The sequence below is a fragment of the Neomonachus schauinslandi genome, chromosome 3, assembly GCF_002201575.2.
Source record: "Neomonachus schauinslandi chromosome 3, ASM220157v2, whole genome shotgun sequence".
Classification (NCBI taxonomy): domain Eukaryota; kingdom Metazoa; phylum Chordata; class Mammalia; order Carnivora; family Phocidae; genus Neomonachus; species Neomonachus schauinslandi.
In genome coordinates, this window is record NC_058405.1 from 185842801 (window position 1) to 185864026 (window position 21226).

Below are 21226 nucleotides of genomic sequence, written 5' to 3' on the forward strand. Positions count from 1 at the left end.
ATGATCTTTGTTGTCTTGAAAAAATAACAGTTTTAAAAGGATGTTCATTAAATATTGTGAAATCATCATTCTACCCAGGGAGCTAGGTTTAAGACTAGATTGTCACTTCAACTTGCAGATGAAATGAGAGATTTGTGATTGATTTTAGAGTTTGGCTGTGTTAAACTTAATTGTCCTGTTTTACCTTCATTAGTGGTATCATACCACCTTATTATAAATCCACCAACATTTCTGTAATAAATATCTGTCATGTTGAGATGCATTGATTTCAGCAGTTAACCACAGATACAAACTTGTAAGGTAGAATGTTATATTTCCAGAATGTGATTGTTAGCTCAGCCATTTTTATGGGCATAGGCTTGATTACCATGATGTAATCAGAGAGATGTAATCAGCATTTAAAAAAAGAGAAAACATGAGATATGAAGGAAAAGTAGCTGCATAACTGGCTGGGTATATTTAATACATTAAAAAATAGGGTGTAATGGAGACGTCTTATTCTGTCAGTCCTGTTTCCGAGATCTGAAAATTGTCCATGCTTTGTCCATTGATACGGATGTCCAGGTCAGTCCTGTTTGGGCTCTTGGAGACTAGAGGAGTTGGAAGTTCAGGAACAGTCTTGTCAAAATTCTCCATCTTGATTTGATATTCACCTTTGGAACCCCGGGTCAACAGAGATGCAAAACAGTGATGTAACATGATCTCGGAGGGTAGGTAGGACGTCCTCCTTTGGCATATTTCTCCAGTGCCTTCCTGCATTGCTGAGAGGAACACAACTAATTCGAAGTGGGGAGGACTTTCATGCCGGAGCAGAGTAGCCAGAGGACTTGATGGTATAATGGAGTGATAGTAGGTTAGCGGAAAGATAAAGAACGGACATTCCTCAGAACTGATGCCATCAAGGTGGAAGTCCACACTGGTCTGGTTGAGTTCACCATTTTCCCTTTCCTGATAGAGTACAGCTGAGACCCGGACACTGGTAAGAGGGCTAGGTCGAGTGTTGGCCACTTGGAAAATTAGATTAGGTTTGCCATCTATGTGAGCTACTACTGCTAAGTCTGTAAAGCGAATTGAGAAAGCTCGATTTTTTGGCCGGGCAATCTTCGCCACAAAGGCACCTAAATTAGAAATCATTGAATTTTTTTTAGAACGAACACTTGAAATATGAATACCTTTTCTGAATGAGAAGGGTGTATCAAATAGTTACACATTTCTTCATGCCATGCCTTCCAAGTGAGTCAAGAATTGATGAACACATTAATTTGGGTAGTCTCATTTGCCCGAAGAATTTTTCAGAATGTACATACATCGTTATTTTAAAACTATGATTTCAGAAGAGTTAAGCAGAATTCATTTTGTTACATAGAAATGTAACTTTGTATTCTCATTTCTTAACAAAAATCAAAGAATGGTCATTTATTACATTTCTGCCCCCACTTAAAAAAAAGTAACAAAATAAATGAAATTCATTTGTAGTGAGATTATTTCAAATTGAAGTAGAAATCAGATTCAGAGTAGAATGATTTGGGGTAGGGAGGGTAATACATTGAGCAGTTTTTAACTTTGAAACTTATATAGCCCCTCCTCCCCTTTTTATTTTAGAAGGCTCTGGCTCTAAGGTGATTTCAGTGTACCTTTTTTTTTTTTTTTAAGATTTTTTTTATTTTTATTTATTTGAGACAGAGAGAATGAGAGAGAGCATGAGAGGGAGGAGGGTCAGAGGGAGAAGCAGACTCCCTGCCGAGCAGGGAGCCCGATGCGGGACTCGATCCTGGGACTCCAGGATCATGACCTGAGCCGAAGACAGTCGCTTAACCAACTGAGCCACCCAGGCACCCCAGTGTACCTTTCACAGTGCATCTTCTGTGTGTCCCTAAGCTGTAGGTCAGGATTTCTTAACTACTTTTGTGCCACAGATCTTGTTGGCAGGCTGAAGAGATCTGTGGACCTCTTATCAGAATTATGCTTTAAATGCATAAAAATAAAATACATAATGAAGGAATCCAAATATACTGAAATTGAGTTGAATGTTTAAAAAATTATAGTACCATATGTGCTTTTTTAATGCATTAAACAAAATACAGTGGCGGGTTTAATAGTGTACTTTTGAAGTACTGTAGTGTGATAGGAAAATATCTGATTTCTGTTTGTATCAAAGTTACCAGTATTGCTGATACCAATAAAAACCAGTATTGCTGTTTTTTGTTGTCTGTGTTTATAGTGTAAGGAAATGGCAATTTTCAGTTAGGGGCTAGTGAAGAAAGATGCAAGTTTTTCCTAAGTTCATGGATCCCCTAAATTTTATCTAATGACTGACCCAGTTTAAGAACTCCTGCAGGGAAGTTCAGTGATTTGTTACAGATTATAGAGCCAGTTGGCAGCACACTGGACTTCATTCCAGATCACCCTTCATTTGGCCCTTTACTTACCTTTTCAGATTATTATTGCGTAATGTGTTAAAGCCAGGTTTTCTTATCGATTTGTTTTTTTATTTTTAAACTGTATATATATCACTTATAAAAGTGACACTAGCCCTACTTACTTAGAGGAAAGTCTTATGTGTTATCAGGTTTATAAATAAAATTTCATAATCTTTGTGGCCACATTTCCAGTAAGGATGTGTATACTTACTTGATCTCTAAATATAATGCTGACTGTTGTGCTCTGGGCTCACTGATGGTGAGTAAATGTTGAACAGATAAACTCAGAGGAGGAAATTCTAACCCAGTAAAGAGGAAAAAAATCAAATTCCTCTGTTAGGTAAAATGATTGTCAAAATATGCATTTAACGTATTTATCCACTTATTTGACAAAGTATTTAGCTTCTCTGAAAAATGCCTTTTAGACCTTTTGTTAATATTTTTTTGGTGTAAGATGTTACTGCAAGTTAGTGTCATAATGGTCCCTTTTTTCTTGAGTTCCAACAGGTAGAATTTAAGTGTAAGTCAGGTTTCTTATAATTTCACCTCTCATTTGGCCATAGACTTTTTTTTTTCAATCTTCGATATTAACCTGCTAATAATGCAAATTAAATTATTCTACAACACAGTTGCTTATAACTGATTATCCCCTCTCCAAACCACTTGCAATTTTTTTAAGAACAAAAACAATTACCTGTGATAAAAGCCTCTAGCATGAGGCCTAGGAGCATTTGTATGGCAAGTAAGGCGATTGCACTTGGACAGTCACCACTGGGGAACATGGTACCATAACCAATTGTGAGTTGTGTCTCCAGGGAGAAGGAGAATGCAGCTGTGAAACTGGTGATGTACTTCACACAGATAGTGTGGTTTTCAGGTGGGGCATCATGATCTAGTTCCAGATCACCATTCATCTCAGCTAGAACATACCAGAGCACTGCAAAGACAAGCCAGTGGACAACAAAAGAAGCAGAAAAGACCAACATCATCCAGCGCCAGCGCATGTCCATTAGGATTCCCCAAGCATCTCGCAGATATGCAAGACCTCTTTGAGCACCATCCATTTGAAGTGTGCTGTGGCCATCCTTGGTGACCATCCTCCGGTATCTCTGAGTTAGGAGAGGAGCAATAACTTTGCAATTACTGCCATCCATCTCAGGCTGTAATTTTCTGAAACCAAGAATAAATTAATAAGCTCTTAACTGTTTTACAGTTAATATTAATAAATTCTGAGACCTCATTCACTTTCTCCTTTTTTTGGAATGCTTCCCTGGCTACTGGGCAGGCTTTCCTGGTCTGACAGCTCTCTTTTCTCTTCACGCAAGGGGGCATTTATTGACTAAGCCACTCATTTGCTACCAAATCATGGCTTGCCTTAGGATATCTGTTATTGTTTCCTGGAATGACTGTTAAAATACTTTTTGGCATTTTAATATTTCCAGATATATTTCAAAATCCCTGAAGTTTGGGGTTATGGTTCATGTCTCTTTGACACCCCTGTCTCTTTCTTGCACAAGTCCAGGCATAAAGTATTGATTTGACTGAACGTGTAAATAACAACTTTTCATAATTAGTAATTATGGATAATTCATAATTTAAAGAAATAAGTTAAATATATGTGTTCCTCTATGTAAGTAACTAGAAATCATTTGGAAATGTAGTGTTAGGGGCGCCTGGGTGGCTCAGTTGGTTAAGCAACTGCCTTTGGCTCAGGTCATGATCCCAGGGTCCTGGGATTGAGCCCCCCATCGGGCTCCTTGCTCAGTGGGGAGCCTGCTTCTCCCTCTACCTGCTACTCCGCCTGCTTGTGTTCTCTCTCTCTGTCAAATAAATAAATAAAAAATCTTAAAAAAAAAAAAAAAGGAAATGTAGTGTTGAACTGTCTGCAAATGTTTTGAAGCTAAACTCCACGCTAGGACAGAGTTAAGCTTTTAGAGATCCATAGTTCTAATATATGCTTTTTAATTAACCTATTGAAAGTTTTATGAATAGGCTTTATTTTTTTTTTTTTAAAGATTTTATTTATTTATTTGAGAGAGAGAGAGAGCACAAGAGGGAGGAGAGGGAGAGGGAGAAGCAGACTCCCCGCAGAGCAGGGAGCCCGATGCGGGACTCAATCCCAGGACTCCAGGATCATAACCTGAGCCGAAGGCAGTCGCTTAACCAACTGAGCCACCCAGGCACCCTGAATAGGCTTTATTTTTGTCACTTTGTGGCCATTTTCATGGATTCTTTCTTCCCTGTCTAATGGATTGCCATCCTCTGAATATTTTAGATTCTGGTTAGATTGTGGGGTGGGGAGAAAATTATTTTCCTGGAAAAAGTAAATTCTAGGTAGAGATTCCTAGATAATACTGGTTGTTTGTTTTTTTTTTTTAAGATTTTATTTATTTGACAGAGAGAGACACAGTGAGAGAGGGAACACAAGCAGGGGGAGAGGGAGAAGCAGACTCCCCGCTGAGCAGGGAGTCCAATTCAGGGTTCAATCCCAGGACCCTAGGATCATGACCTGAGCTGAAGGCAGACGCTTAACTGACTGATCCACCTAGTTGTCCTGATAATACTAGTTTTGAAAGTAAGTAAGCCAGATAAAAAAGCTTCAAGTTTAATGAACTAAAATAACCATTAAGGCAGCAAATGGCAATTTTAAAAATTTTTAAAAGATTTTATTTATTCATTGGAGAGAGCAAGAGGGAGAGCACGTCCATGTGCATGCACACGAGTGGTGGGGAGGGGCAGAGGGAGAGGGAGAAGCAGGTTCCCCGCTGAGCAGGGAATCAACCATGTGCGGCTTGATTCCAGGACCATGGGATCATGACCTGAGCCAAAGGCAGCCCTTTCACTGACTGAGCCACCTAGGCACCCCCCAAATGGCAATTTTTAAAAGATAATATAGTTTTTTATCTGTAAACAGTTAAACTATGAATCAGTGGGTATGCTTTTCTCTGTGTGGTGAGAAGAAATCTAAGGTATGCTTTCTATGTGTTGATTCTTGCTTATATCAAAAGTGTCTTAAGACTTTTATGTGGAGCCTCACAGGAACAGAATGGGAAGTGCAGCTTTGCTTTCCCTTTCTTTTTGCCACAGTGCAGTGCTAGGAGTTTATATTTGACTCTGCCTAGCTGCTTCCCTCAGAAGTAGATGCTCTTGAGAGTATTGCATATTCCCTTCCTACCTTTTGAATGACAGTGGCACTTAAGAAGGTGATTAGAGGCATTTGAAGCTAGGTTGTTGCTTGGGTTTGCTGGGTCCTTCCCGTTGTAGACACTTTGGGGCTGTGGAGACTGCCTTCCTGTGATACTGTCATTGGACATTGGCCAGCTGAGTATATACTTTCCCTTCCTCCCTGAGGCTAATTTTTTTTTTTTTTAAAGATTTTATTTATTTATTTGAGACAGAGAGAATGAGAGAGAGCACATGAGAGGGGGGAGGGTCAGAGGGAGAAGCAAGCTCCTTGCTGAGCAGGGAGCCCGATGCGGGACTCGATCCCAGGACTCCAGGATCATGACCTGAGCCGAAGGCAGTCGCTTAACCAACTGAGCCACCCTGGCGCCCTCCCTGAGGCTAATTTAACATGTATTGGTGATATTAGAGACATTTTCTTGTATTTTCTTCAGATTTTAATTACTGATGGAGCAGGATCCGCTGAGATAATGGTTAAAATTTTTTAGAGTGGATAACCAGTTTAGTTTCATATTATAAACTTAAAAAAAGTCTTAGGTCATTAATGCTTTATAATTCTAACAAGTGGTCATTATCATTTAGTATATTTTTTTTCTCAGCACAGCTGTTTAATGACTCATTTTGCTAGAGTCTTTAAGTGTTTTAGGAGACCTTATCTCTGTCGTTTTGAAAGTAAACAACAGGACTAATAAAATTTTCATAGGCACTGTGCTAGGTACCTTCTGTGTTGCATTATCTCTAATTCTTTGGTATCTCAGCAAGATCTTTTTTTTTTTAAGATTTATTTGAGAGAGAGGGGAAGAGAACTTGGTGGGGGAAGGGCAAGGGGAGATGGAGAGAAAGAATCCTCAAGCAGACCCCATCCCCCCACTCCCTGCTGGTCACAGAGCCGCACACCAGGGGTGGATCTCAGGATCCTGAGATCATGACCTGAGCTGAAATCAAGAGTCACTTAACTGACTGAGCTACCCAGGGGCCCCCAGCAAGATAGACATTATTATCCTGTTTTTCAGATGTCACCAAGGATTAGAGAGATGAAAGAAACATACACTAGGCAGATGGGGGCCTTAGATTATTTGTATTATTCTCCACATCTGGCTGACTTTACAGGTTTAATTTTCTTACTACAAGAAGCTATTTAGAAAGTTTGGTGAAAAACTCTTTCCCAAGATGATTGGCATTATATTCCTAAGATAGTCTTTGACAGCCATATTTTTAGCACTTCTAGCAGATACTCTTCTGGTCCCCGTAACTATCTCAAGTATCTGTCTTAAATCATTGTTAACCCCATACATGATTCTTAACAACAGTAATGATTAATAATATTAGCCAGTATATATTGTTTATTATGTGGCAGGAATTATACCAAACATTTGTGTTAACTCATTTGAAGCCAGTAGGCAATGCCTGGTGCAAAGTAACTTTTCAATCTTGGTTGCTTTATTATTATTATTAATAATGTTCCTTAACTTTCACAGTGGTAAGTACCATCATAATTCTCATTTTAGAGATAAAGAAACTGAGGCATAGTGAATTTCCTAGGATCCCAAAGGTAGTAAGTGTTAATAAATCCCATACCAAGTCCAGAGTCAGTGCTATATTGCTTCAAAAATAGACATTCTGATCCTGGTTAGCCTTGGTGAACAATACTACATTCCATTTGACTAGTTAATTGTTTAAGAGTCGTTATAGAATATTTGGTCTTTAGGAATGTTTAGGTTTAGACCTATGATTTGTAGGCAAGAAATATATTTTCAGTTAAAGAAGACATCTTATAAAATTTGAAGATCAGCACAACCACAATTATTACATAGTCTAATCTTTTGTATATTATAAACCAGTACAAATTAAAACAAAATGTGGAGAGGCGACTTCTTACATAGCATTGCCAAATTTGTATTTTGCCAGGTGAGAAAATAATTTTTAGAATATATCAAACTAATTTTATAAAAGAAAAGGCATTTTGACACTTGAAGAGGAAGAAGGATGTAATAAGGAACGATAGTAGGCTGCCTTCAGAAAGGTTGTGAACCACTGCACTATCCTTTATGGTTTCTTTTTTCTTTTTTTGAGGTGAAATTGGTATGTAACATTGTATTAGTTTCACTTTTGTTGTTTGTTGCTTCCTGCCTGTGTGAAAATGCCCATCATTTACCTTGTACCCTCGTGCTTATTGCAATTAGGGAACCACTGTCCTGGTGAATGCTACTAATTGCTGATTGTTTCACCGTAGTTTTTTGGGGGGAAAAACTCCGTGATTCTTGATTTTCAACCTACTTCATAACGTTCTAAAACTCATTACCCGGGGAGATAGCTTTCTGTATATATTATAGCTAACAAAAGTATTATTATTTGGGCTTTTTCAGGATTGTTACTTGTTACCTACATTGTAACAGTCACTGTAGGCTTCAACAATTTCATTCTTTTTCTCTTGCAGTTAACTAAATGCATGGAAAAACCTGTGAACAGGAATGTCAAGGCTAATATCAAAACAGTGAAGCAATTTCCTTTTTTTTTTTTTTTAAAGATTTTATTTATTTATTTGAGAGAGAGAGAATGAAAGACAGAGAGCATGAGAGGGAAGAGGGTCAGAGGGAGAAGCAGACTCCCCGCTGAGCAGGGAGCCCGATGTGGGACTCGATCCCGGGACTCCAGGATCATGACCTGAGCTGAAGGCAGTCACTTAACCAACTGAGCCACCCAGGCGCCCCGCAATTTCCTTTTTATATATAAGCCATTACTCAATCTTGTTTAGATTGTGTTGGGAGGTGGAGTAGTTGAGAGAATAAGATTTCGATCTCCACTTAATGGATTACCCTGAATGAGTCCATCTTTGGATTCATGTAAGGAGTATGGTTTAGTATAATGAAGACAAGGTGGGGAATCTAGCCAACCATGCTCCCGCTCTGTTGGTTACAGAATCTAGCCAACCATGCTCCCCTTGGCCAGGCTTCTTATATTAAAAAAAGAGAGAGACAGAAGGGAATTAAATAACACGATCTCTTAAAACTCTACAAGTTTTAAAATTTATTTCCATTTCCCTCAACTGACAGAGGTTTTTTAGATGATTTTTTTTCCTTTTTTCTCTGATGTGGTTTTATATCTGTTTGTATGGTATTTAAAGATTAATATTATTGTTGCCTGATACATGTAGATTTTCTCTCCAAGTAATTTTCATATCTTTACAGGTGTACAAATACCCGTTGAATGTATTTTGTCTTGGGTTTGTATTTATATGATTCTCACTAACTGATCCCAACAGAAAATAGAATTGAAGCTTGGGAAGGTTTGTTTGTATCTCTGTGTGTGGGCTGTAAAGTATTTGCTCATTTACAGACTTTGGTGGAAAAAAACACTACTTTATAAAAATAATAGTTTGGCTGCTTCAGTGGCTGTCAAAGTTATGGATTCATTTTACTCATTTGGTTTGTAGCATTTAAAATTATGTCTTTTCTATTGCTATGTTGTAAGGTGGTAGTGTAGTTCATATTAACAGTTAATAGGCTATAAATACAAATGTTAAATGATCACAATATTACTATGTATTTGTTTACAACTGGTGTTAAAAACTGATTGTATAGTCTTAGAATCATTTCTCTTACCCTCTATAATTGGGGCAAACAGTATGAGTTCTAACTCTCTTATATAAGCTCAGAGATTCTTTTATATTTTATTTGTAGAAGCATCTACTAATTTCGGTAATAATTCTATGCTTAAAAAGACATTTAAAATTAGGTATTCATCTTTTTCGTGGCTTAAAAATTTTTTGGGGGGGGGGTCATTTATTTTTGTACGCTCGTTTTGGTTTTTTTTTTTTTTTTAATCCCTTCCAAAAGAAAGATATCTGTATATATTTAAAAAAGCCAAGGAAGGGGGGTAAAAAAAAAAAAAGCCACTAAATTTTTTCTAGGGCCTTTCTACTCATTTCTGTATTATAATGTGGACTTAGTATGCATTTAATAAAACAGGAAAATTTCTAGTAATGCTTTCAGTAGGGCTGTTATTCCATTTTCAGAATTTAAGGAAAAAGAATAAAGAACCTTAATGTATGACCGTAAAGGTAATATCTTTGTTTTAAAAATCTGTTGGCGATGTCTAGCTCTGTCCCTATTTGCCACTCAATTTCTTTCTCTGTTCCCCTTAAGGAAAGAAATAAGAATGAATATTATTTCATGTACTCACCAGTTCTTTTGCTGGGTCAGCCTGTGTGTGCACAGGTAGGTCTTGAGGAAACTTGCAGTCTGTCTTTTTGATAAGGTAACTTTAATCTACAAGTCTAGCTTGTAGGTTCTCTTCTTGGACTGGGTTTACAGTTCACATTCCTCTGTTTATAATGTCGTGGGGGCTAGTTTCAGCTGAAGCTGATGTGATTGGTCACTTAGTCTGCAGGGGGGCCAATTAGCTCTGATCATGTGGAAAAGAATGCTGGTTTGTTAGGAGGTCTTTCTTTACCCAACACAAACCTTAACAATTCTGGAGAAAGCCTCCAGAACTGACTTGGAGAAGGGGTGCATTTTTTCCCTCTAATCAGGACCGGTCTTTAGTAAGTTTGCATAATCTTACTTAAGAGTTTATTTGAAAGTTCAAAGGGATAAAATTCCCCGCAAGATTTCCTTTCAGCCGTCTTTCCTTATATAGCATGTTGAAGTGTGAGATACTGCCTTTACTATTCTTTTTTTTCCCCTCCATTTCTTTGGGGAAGATTTCCTTGGATAAGGACTTCTAGGCATGAATTAATTAATTGATTTTGTTAGTTTTCTTTTCATATACCATCTCACTAGGATGACTACCACTAATTCTAGAACTGGTAATATAGGTAATTTAGTTACCTGAATTTTTGGCGGGGAGGGGCAAGGAGGCAGGCTTTTTTTTTTAAAAGGCTATGTGCAGAGATCTTAAATAAGAATAAACTTAATTGTTTGGTACCTTGCACTTATCTTTCAAAAACACATCTATGTGAAGGAGCTGAAGAATTTTCTTAAGGCATGCTTTAGTAATGTCTAGGGGATGGTTTCCTGAGAAGCATATGGTAATGTGCAGTAAGATGTAGCATTCAGGGTACAGAAAATTTAACTTAACATCTAAATAGTGTTCAGCTAGAAAACGTCTGTGATCCAGCCTGTAGCAACCTTGAAATGAGCTGTGGGATGGCTTTGTGTAATGCCTTTACTGAGCAGTACTTTCTTCCACCTCCGTTAGCTGCTGATTTTAAAACTTTGATCAAATGTCACATGTAAGAGGATCTGAGAAACAAAGGCTGTGATTGTTCAGAGTAAAATCATGGAAGAAGGCCTGCTGGGAAAATTATTAATGTAGACCAATATAATGCTACTTAGAAGGTGAAATCCGCCTTTGTAGATTCCTTCCCCTCCCCCCAAATTAAAAAAAGTATTAATTCTTTCTTTGTTTTATTAATGCCAAACATCTCAATACAAGTTCAGACACAGCATTGGAAACTTTGACCTTCAGAACTAGAGAAGGTAAAAGCATAAAGTAGGGACTTGTGATGTGATGCTTACACCCTACACACACTGGTAGGGAATTTATATCAATTGACAGTTGATGGATTGGGGGAGAAAAAGCCAGAGCAAATATAGTGTGACGCTGCCTTTCAGAAAGTATGGGAGTGTGTTTGCCGTGTGTCTTGCATCAACATTATAATTAGCAAGATGGCGAAGGATTTTACCAAACTTAAAAGCCTCTTTCCGTAATATACTCTTTCAGAATATATTAAGGCAAAAGTGATTTGGCAAAATGATTGTCAAGAAGGAAATGTCTCAAGTGAAGAAGGGTCTGGTTTCTCGATTTCTACAATTTGAAAGTCTTGCTATGGTCTATAGACAGTGATTCCTAGTTGCTAATTGTATGGACATTGTAGACCGGCTTTGGAGTGTCCACTCAGGAGCATAGTACTCCCATTTTAATAGCCTGAGCAGTTCAGTTCATTTGTGGTTGAAACCTTAACCAGGTTAGTTGAGATGAAACTGATATTGGTATAGATGGTATATAAACTTCACCCTAGAACACACGGGCCCTTCTGTGTAACAGAGTTACTGCTTTCAGTTGGAGATGGCTCTAAAATATTTCTTCTGTGAATGAACATAAATGCTAGATAACTGTTCTCTGATTTATTTTTTATTAAAAATTATGATTGAGCAACATGCCAAGACCAGATACATTATTCTTTATTAAATTCAAATTTCTGTCCCTAAAGGTGTTTGATTTTTCTTTCTGGCTAAAGTAATCTGGCATGTAGTCCATAACTGTACCAACTTGTACTTGAGAATAACAAATGCTGTAGTTGGAGTGTAGTGTCCTGCCTATGTACATGAATAATCTCCCAGCTTTAAAACTTGAGCCCCGTCTCCTGTGTTCTTTCTTACATGGTATATTTTGCTTTCTTTAGAAGATGCCTAGTCCCTTTCCAGTTCTGCATTCAAGCCCATCTACTGATCATCTTCCCCAGAGATTTGAGACAGCGGCTGGGTGTATACCATCAGATGACTGAACATGAGGGTTGTAGGGTATGGGCTGTATTCAAACCACAAGAGGTATTTTTTCAAGGAGATTTTGATATGCTGCAGCCCCTTCAGTCTGTCTCTTCCAGCCAGGAACTGTTGCGTTTTCAGGACCAATGTTAATGAGTGGAGCAGTTTGTAACCTTTAGGAGTTAGGATGGGAGAAAAGTTACAAATTTCTGGATATAAGATTTAAACTTCTCCTTCCTAGCCATCCTTAGTTTTATTTACAATTGATTGTAGGGAAAAAAAGTAAATACCAACACCTGGATGGGATTTCCTTTCATTATTTTCTCTGGTGTTAGAAAATATTTTTAGTGTTGATCAGAGACTATATATCTGAATAGAGGAATACAAAGTTTCGTACTAGAAAAATTTGCACATAAACAAGCTTCAAAGTCTGTCCCATAATTCCACTTTTGCTTTTGGAGTTTGGGCACTTGGAAGTTCCAAGTCTCACAGCTGTAGATTTTATTGGCTGAGTGCCTTTTTGCTCCATCTGAAGTTTTCCATAAACACCGTTTTTGGCTGTGAGTCAAACATGCACACAGGTGCCCTTTTACTGCTCTTTCTCCTTAGGAAGTCTACTCAATTAGACCAGACTAAAACCAATATTACATTTTAATTTAATTTAATTTTTAGAAGAATCCTATTCATACTTAATACCTTAAGTCAGAAATGACCCAAGTATTTACTGCCATTGGGAAAATGTTTATGTCGTACATTTGCATTTTAGCACCTTAGACACTTTTCCAGTTACTGGTGATATAAGAACATGTATTATATGGATAGTATAGTTTGATTATAAAATGGTCATGTTTGCTCTATTGAATAGAAGAAAATATATTTTAAATTTGTGTTTCTTTATCTTTTGGAGGTCATAGATACCTTTAAGACTCTTACGTAAACCTTAGACCTTTTTCCCTGATAAAAGAAAACATGCCAGTATAATATGTGCTTCTAGTTCAAGTATTCATAGCCCCCAAGTTCATTTATGGACTATAGGTTAGGAATATTTGGGCCAGGCATTAAATTTGTAAATTATTCAATTACATTTACTTTCAGTCTTGCTTACAGGTTACTCTGTTAAGAATTTAAGAAGAAGTAAACTAAAATATTTGGTTACTCAACTTTATTTGCTGGTATTATGGAAGGAGGAGGACTTTGGTTTGAAATGCTGAGAAGGGCCTTGTGGGTATCCCTCACTGGCCACTGTGGAATTCTGGAGTTTGTAGATATGAAAGGAACTTTAGATAGCATCCTCTAAGTTGCCTGGGAATGACTTTTAATATTTAGCTTTTATTTTAAACTATATCAGTAATACACAAATATATGTTTTTTTAAAACAAATCGTATAGATCTAATTCTCTTTGACATTTTCACTCCCCACTCAAATCTATACAACTATAACTACACTGTAATCATTTAGGTGATAAAGGATTTTTTTTTTTAAGATTTTATTTATTTATTTGACAGAGAGAGAGATAGCGAGAGCAGGAACGCAAGCAGAGGGAGTGGGAGAGGGAGAAGCAGGCTTCTCGTGGAGCAGGGGGCCCAATGCAGGGCTCAATCCCAGGACCCTGGGACCATGACCTGAGCTGAAGGCAGATGCTTAACGACTGAGCCACTCAGGCGCCCCTAGGTGATAAAGGATTTATTTTGATGTTTTAGAGCAATTCTTGCATGCGGTGTAATTTTTAGTTATATTAGTAATAATTGGAAATGTGTATTTTATTAGATGGTGCTTGAAGTCATTTTTTTCCCCCTCAAAATGATTTCTAGGATAAAATTTTTATAGTGAAGAAATTGGTCTTAACATTTTTTCCAGGGGTGTATATCTTGACATAATTCCATTTATGTATGTATGTATGTATGTATGAGAACGCACAAGCAGGGGGAAAGGGCAGAGGGAGAGGGAGAAGCAGACTCTCCACTGAGCAGGATCCTGATGTGGGGCTCAATCCCAGGACCCCGAGATCATGACCTGAGCTGAAGGCAGACACTTAAATGACTGAGCTACCCTGGCGCCCCTTGACATAATTTCTGTTGGAAGATTAATACATTAGTTCCATCTTCCCCTTATAGAGATGTTGGTAGTCTTTGTCTATAAGCTGTACCATGCATAGTATGTCTGTTGCCCTTTTAGAGTTTGTTAGACTTTGATCCCAGAGCTTCCTCTTTCTCCATTAGTTTTTCTACAATTTTTTCCTTCTTCCAGTGGGTTAAATTTGTGAGTAAACCCAGGATTAGGAGTTTGAACACTTAGTTCTCTTTCTGATTGGTCACTACTCAGCTATGTGACCTTGGGAAATTGCCCCTACAGGTATCCCTTTCCTCATAGGAACAATAGAGATGATAATGTTTAACTTAATTTTTGTGGTTAAAATGATGATTAGATGAGATAAATGGATGCATTTGTTTACATGTGTGTGTCTGGGCTATGGACCTGGGGGGTGGATGCTATGTCTCGGTCTCCTCTTTATTTTTAATCCTTCATCTTTAATTGTGTTGTCTGTATAGGAAGCACTCATGTTAATGTTTGCTAGAGGTTTGAGTAAAACAGGTAAAAAATGGTAAACTTAATACTGTTTTTCTGGGAAAATATTTGATAGTGCTTACTAAAGTTGAATATACCTTATTTCATTCCTGGCAAATTCACTTCTAGGCATAGACCAACAGAAATACAAACATATACTAAATTTCATATCCAGGAATGCTCATAGCAGCACAATTCGTATAGCAGAAAACTAGAAACAACCTAAATCAGCAGCAGATTAATATATTGTGGTCCATCTGTACAATGAGATCCTGTACAGCTGTGCAAAAGAACAAGCTGCTGTTCTCTGTAACATTGTGGATGAATCTCCCATAATGTTTAGTGAAAGAAACCAGACATAAATGAATATTCCATTTGCATAAAAAAGTTAAAAAAGAAGGCAAAACTAATCTTTAGAGATGAAAGTCAGAAATAGTGCTTGGGGCGCCTGGGTGGCTCAGTTGGTTGAGCGACTGCCTTCGGCTCAGGTCATGATCCTGGAGTCCCGGGATCGAGTCCCACATCAGGCTCCCTGCTGAGCAGGGAGTCTGCTTCTCCCTCTGACCCTCTTCCCTCTCGTGCTCTCTCTCTCATTCGCTCTCTCTCAAATAAATAAATAAAATCTAAAAAAAAAAAAAAAAATAGTGCTTGCTTTGGAAAGGGTTGACTGGAGGGACATGAAGATTTTTGAGCGCTCCTGATATTTTCTTTTTTATTTCTGTTAATTTTTTATTTTTTAAGTAGTCTCCATGCCCACTGTGGAGCCCAGTGCAGGGCTTGAACTCACGACCCTGAGATTAAGACCTGAGCTGAAATCAGGAGTTGGAAGCTTAACTAACTGAGCCACCCAGGCGTCCCAGATACTTTCTTTTTTAAAATCTTGGTTATGTGGATATTTTTGCTTTATGGATACTCTTTGAATTGTACATTTGTGATTTATATACTTTTTGGCAAGATTGTTATACTTCAGGAGTAAATTTTCATAAAGGGAGGGGGGAGGAGTTGAATGAAGTCCACTTAAAAGTTCTTGAATTCGTTTCACCCTTCTCTTACGAAAATGACAGAGAGGGGCACCTGGGTGGCTCATTCGGGTGGGCGTCTGCCTACAGCTTTGGCTGTGGTCTCAGGGTCCTGGGATTGAGCCCCACGTCAGGCTCTCTGCTCAGCTGGGAGTCTGCTTCTCCCTCTCACTCTCCCTCTGTGCACTCTCTTTCTCTCTCTCTCTCAAATAAATAAGATCTTAAAAAAAAACAAAGAAAGAAAATGACAGTGGTCCCTTGAGGTGGAACTCCATGTGCATTGCACTTATATGTGGGCTGTTTTGCATGTTAGAATTATATTATTCTGGCTTTTCTTGGTTTACTGGAGAAGTTATCACCTTAATCTTTCTATTGCAGTTATTAATTATATAATATTTGACATATCAAAAAGTATATTGCAGTTGAGGAAACAAGCACTCAGTAACAAAATTTGAACTCCTTTGTTACAGAATTTTTGAACTAAAAATGGGCTGGTGTTCATGTAAATTTAGGCAGCTTTACCTCAACACACACACACTTACTATTTTTTTTATGTTATGTTAATCACCATACATTACATCATTAGTTTTTGCTGTAGTGTCCCATGATTCATTGTTTGCCTATAACACCCAGTGCTCCATGCAGAACGTGCCCTCTTTAATACCCATCACCGGGCTAACACATCCTTCCACCTCCTCCCCTCTAGAACCCTCAGTTTGTTTTTCGGAGTCCATCGTCTCTCATGGTTCGTCTCCCCCTCCAATTACACACTTTTAAATTGGGAATTGGGTCTTTTTTTTTTTTTTTTTAAGTCATGGTGTATAGATCCGAATTGGGGCCAAAATTTAAAATTAGGTGTAGTGACTCCAAGATTTTTATTCTTTGTTTAGTACTGTACTCTTCTTTATCTTCAAAATACTGGTCTCAGATCATTTTTGGAACAAGGTATGGCATAGTCATTCAAACATTATGAGGTACGGGTTGAAAATTACAAGATAGTTTTAAATAAGTGGAAAAGTCAGATTTTATTTCTTATATTTTCCCTATTTTTGCCCTCTTCTTTCTTTTCTTTTCTTTTTTTTTTTTTTAAGACTTTATTTTTAAGTAATCTCTACATTCAGTGCATTCAATGTGGCGCTTGAACCTACAGTCCGGAGATCAAGAGTCACATGCTCTTCTGACTGAGCCAGCCAGGTGCCCCTGCCCTATCCTGTTTTTTATATTTTTCTTATTAGGTACTAACATGAAAAATATATGTAGGACTGATAGGTCCAAAGGCAAAGAAGCTGTTAGTTTAGAAAAAAATATTAACAATTTACACAAAGGAACATAAAGTCACTGAACAACACGAAAAATCTTTGATATGAAAAATTCATATTTGAGCCACAGTGTAGCACTTTACAACTATTAAAGTAGTAAAAATTTTAAAAGGATAGCAGCACTTAGTGTCAATAATGTGAAATGGTGTGTTGATTTGACCCTTTTTTTTTTTGAGGGAAAAAGGCAGTGGACGAAGTCTGTCTTTTGACCTAGTAATTGCAGTCTTTTGAAGTTTTTTTCAGAAGACATTGTTCAGAAAAGCAGGTATTCTTGTCTCATTATCTGTAGTTCACAAAAATTGGTTATAAAGTAAATGTCCAGTGGGGAATAATCTAGTAGATTATACTGTAGCAGCAAGGTATACTGGTATTAATCACAGAGAAGTATTTGCTATACAAAATAGTAGGCATACTGATTGCAACTCTGAAAAAATAAAGTTAAGTAAAAGCTAACTACAGATAGAGTTCTGTTTCTAAGATTGAGGGATTACTAGTATTTTTATTTTTAATAATTTTAATTTTTTGCAGTGTATCATCTGTTAGAAAAAATTATAGTGACCAGTTTTTGATGAGTTAAGCATTTTGCCATTTGTGCTCTTCTGCTGGCTTTGCTATGTTCGTTAGTTTTTCAAAGGCTTAGTGTAAAAGTAGGTGAAAGAAAGTGAATGTTTCGTCTAGTTCATCCATCATGAGATTACTACTGTATTCCCAAATCATTGCATGGTACCTGGCACATACTGCTTGTGATTGATTGGTGGATTAAAAGCCATTTCCCATCACTTATCTATATATGTTTCTATTTATCTGTCTATGTATTAGGGATTTTTTTTTTTTAAAGATTTTATTTATTTATTTGACAGAGAAAGACACAGCGAGAGAGGGAACACAAACGGGGAGTGGGAGAGGGAGAAGCAGACTCCCTGCCGAGCAGGGAGCCCAATGCGGGACTCGATCCCGGGACTCCAGGATCATGACCTGAGCCGAAGGCAGTCGCCTAACCAACTGAGCCACCCAGGCGCCCCGGATTTTTTTTTTTTTTAAAGATTTATTTATTTTAGAGAGAGAGAGAACATGGTGTGGGGAGGGGCAGAGGGAGAGGGGGAGAGAGAGAGAGAGGGAGAGAGAGAATTTCAAACAGACTCCCTGCGGAGCATGGATCCTGATGCGGGGCTCGATCTCATGACTCTGAGATCATGACCTGAGCCAAAATGAAGAGTTGGATGCTTAACCAACTGAGCCACCCAGGTGCCTCTGTATTAGGGATTTCCTTAGGTTTGCTTCTTTTTTGTGAGTATAGCTACATTTTTCATCAAGTCATATAGTAGGTGTGGTACTTTGTAAAATGGGTTGCCCTTCTTATTCTGAGCAAGAGAACCTGGAAGGCCTCTGAACCCAAGGGCAGACATGGAATATATCTGTATTTGAATTCATAAAACTTGGCACTTAATGTGCAATAAATATTTGTTGAATGAGTCAGAAGATTAACATTTGAATCCTGTCTATGCCATTTAAATACTGTGATTTTGGACAGTTCTCTTATGTTATCCTTGTGAGCCTCGGTATTCTCAGTTTATTAAAATAGGAAAAATAACTTCAAATATATATATTTTTAAATTATTTATTTATTTGAGAGAGAGAATGAAAGAGCAGGGGGAGGGACAGAGGGAGAGGAAGAAGCAGGCTCTTCTTGAGTAGGGAGCCCCACATGGGGCTTACTCCCAGGATTCCGGATCATGACCCGGGCTGAAGGTAGACACTTAGCCACCTGAGCCACCCAGCACCTCCAAATGTTTATTTATTTATTTGACAGAGAGGGAGAGAGAGCACACGCAAGGGGGGAGCAAGTGAAGAAGAAGCAGGCTCCCCGCTGAGCAGGGGAGCAAGGAGCCTGATGGCAGGGCTTGATCCCAGGACCCTAGGATCATGACCTGAGCCGAAGGCATACACTTAACTGAGTCATCCAGGCGCCCCAAGATAACTTCAAATATTGAGGATTGTTATGAAGAATAAACCGGATGAATGAGTGTTTTGTTTTTTTTTTAGATGAGTGTTTTTATTATCTATGGCTGTGTAACAAAATACCTCAAAACTTAGGTATCCTGATGTAGGTATCCTGACAGCAAACATTATCTCAGTTTCTGTGAGTCAGAAGGAGTGGCGTAGTTGGTTGGCTCTGACCTGGGTCTCTCATGAGGCTGCAAGGCTGCAGTTAAGGTGTCAGCCAGGGCTGTAGTCATCTGAAGGCTTGACTGGGGTTGGATCCGCTTTCATGCTTACTGATGTGACTGTTGGCAAGCCCCAGTTCTGTGCCATGTGAGCTTCTCCACAGGGCTGCTTCACAACAGGGTAGTTGGATTGCCACGGAGAGAGCATCCCAGATGGAAGTCACAGTCATTTTTAACTTAATTGGCACTGACATCTTACCACTTCTGCTGTATTCCGTTTGTTGGGGGCTAGCCAGTAAGTGCAGTCCACACTTTGGGCAAGGGGATTACACAATAGCCAGGAGGCAGGGTTTGTTGGGGGCTATCTTAGAGGCTGCCTGCTGTATTAAGAAAACAGGTAGTAGTTTGCCCAGCAAATTTCCAGATATTTTATCCTTCAAAAGAATAACATGTGGTAACAAACCTAGTAAGTGTTTGGGCAAACAGGGTATTGAATCTTAATACATATGAAATGGAATATAAGAGCATGACCAGAAATTAGAATTCCCTCATTTTCAGATGCAACTGTACAACTTTCTTTCACTTTCATGGTGGTTTAGTACAAAGAATTGAGGTTGTTACTGAAGTATAGGTAACTATAGGTTATAAATGGAAGATATCAGTGTATGTTCTGGATTTTCAACTAATTTAATGTGAGATTTTATATAATCTCTTACAAATTGTGTATGTTAGCACACGTGGGATAGTGAGTAAAAAAATAATTTGCGCAGTTTGGAATTATCTTTATCTTTTGAAAGTACCAATTTAGTTATTTGGTATACCAGGCTCTCTTTCATTGTTAATGGAACTCTTGACTGGCATTAGGTTACACATAGCTTAGTTTTGCATTCTGTTCAGAAGCAATTTGTTGTATGCCTATAATGTAATAGATGTTAGAGTAAATGAAAATGAAAAATTATAGTTCACCTTGTCTACTTTTGAGTTTACAGTGATTTTTAGGATAAAAGATAGGTTGAATTTTATAGATACCCTGTTTGGGCAGAAAATCACCAGTAAAAGTTAATTAAAATAAAGAAAGACACGGGGCGCCTGGGTGGCTCAGTCATTAGGTGTCTGCCTTAAGCTCAGATCATGATCCTGGCGTCCTGGGATCGAGCCCCACATCGGGCTCCCTGCTCCGTGGGAAGCCTGCTTCTCCCTCTCCCACTCCCCCTGCTTGTGTTCTCTCTCTCTCTCTGTCAAATAAATAAAATCTTTAAATAAATAAAAAAAGACACATCATATAATTGAAAATTCTTGTATGACTTTAAAAACAGTAGTATGTGCTAGTAAGGTAGGTTGGTTCACTTTTCATTGCATCCCGTTTTTATAATGCACATATTATTTGTTTAAGAAAGAATTGCCCAGTCTGTGAATGTTGCACTTTAAGAAATATGTCCAATACTAGTGCATATGTCTGCAGCAGTTCTGTTATTCATACTTCCTGAGCATTGGAGTAGGCACATCTGCACAAAAGTGTGATCTGAACCTTCCAGTCTGCTTTCAGAATCCTTATTGGCTGAGGCACATGTTTCCTTATTTTCATTACAGGGAGACCAAATTTTGAGGAAGGTGGACCAACATCGGTGGGAAGAAAGCATGAATTTATACGATCAGAAAGTGAAAACTGGCGTATTTTTAGAGAAGAACAAAATGGAGAGGATGAAGATGGAGGTTGGCGACTAGCTGGACCGAGACGGGACGGAGAGAGGTGGCGGCCCCACAGCCCTGGTAAGGCTCCTGCTGAGTGAGCGCAGGGACCAAAATAAGGGAGTATTTGGTTGAAGTTGTTACCGATTAAGCAGAAAAGATGAACAGGTTAAAACAAGAGAGAGGACTCAATTATTTATGTTACTACACTCAATCTACAAAAAAAATTTCAGCATGAAGATTCCCTCTATCTCTTCAGTTATGAAAATCATTTTTATTTTTCTGGAGCAGATAGCTTGGTTTAATGGGAAGCACCTGTCTTTAACTGCAAAAAACGTGAGAGGGTCTCCGTCAGGTTTTGTCTAACACTAAATCTT

At 38.2% G+C, this 21226-nt stretch overlaps 2 protein-coding genes across 2 annotated transcripts in view; one reads left to right on the top strand and one right to left on the bottom strand.

Moving 5' to 3' along the window:
• GIGYF2 (GRB10 interacting GYF protein 2) overlaps positions 1 to 21226 on the top strand; it is a 139007-nt gene that overhangs the window by 58551 nt on the left and 59230 nt on the right. Inside the window, 1 exon segment of the mRNA XM_021690376.2 lies at positions 20751 to 20930. Within this exon segment, the coding sequence (XP_021546051.1) occupies positions 20751 to 20930 (180 nt within the window).
• KCNJ13 (potassium inwardly rectifying channel subfamily J member 13) lies at positions 330 to 9841 on the bottom strand. The gene is made up of 3 exons (XM_021690378.1): positions 9786 to 9841; positions 3115 to 3590; positions 330 to 1118 (listed from the first exon to the last, which is right to left on the bottom strand). The coding sequence occupies exons 2-3, from the start codon at positions 3572 to 3574 to the stop codon at positions 496 to 498; spliced, it is 1083 nt and encodes a 360-aa protein (XP_021546053.1). The 5' UTR covers positions 3575 to 3590; positions 9786 to 9841; the 3' UTR covers positions 330 to 495.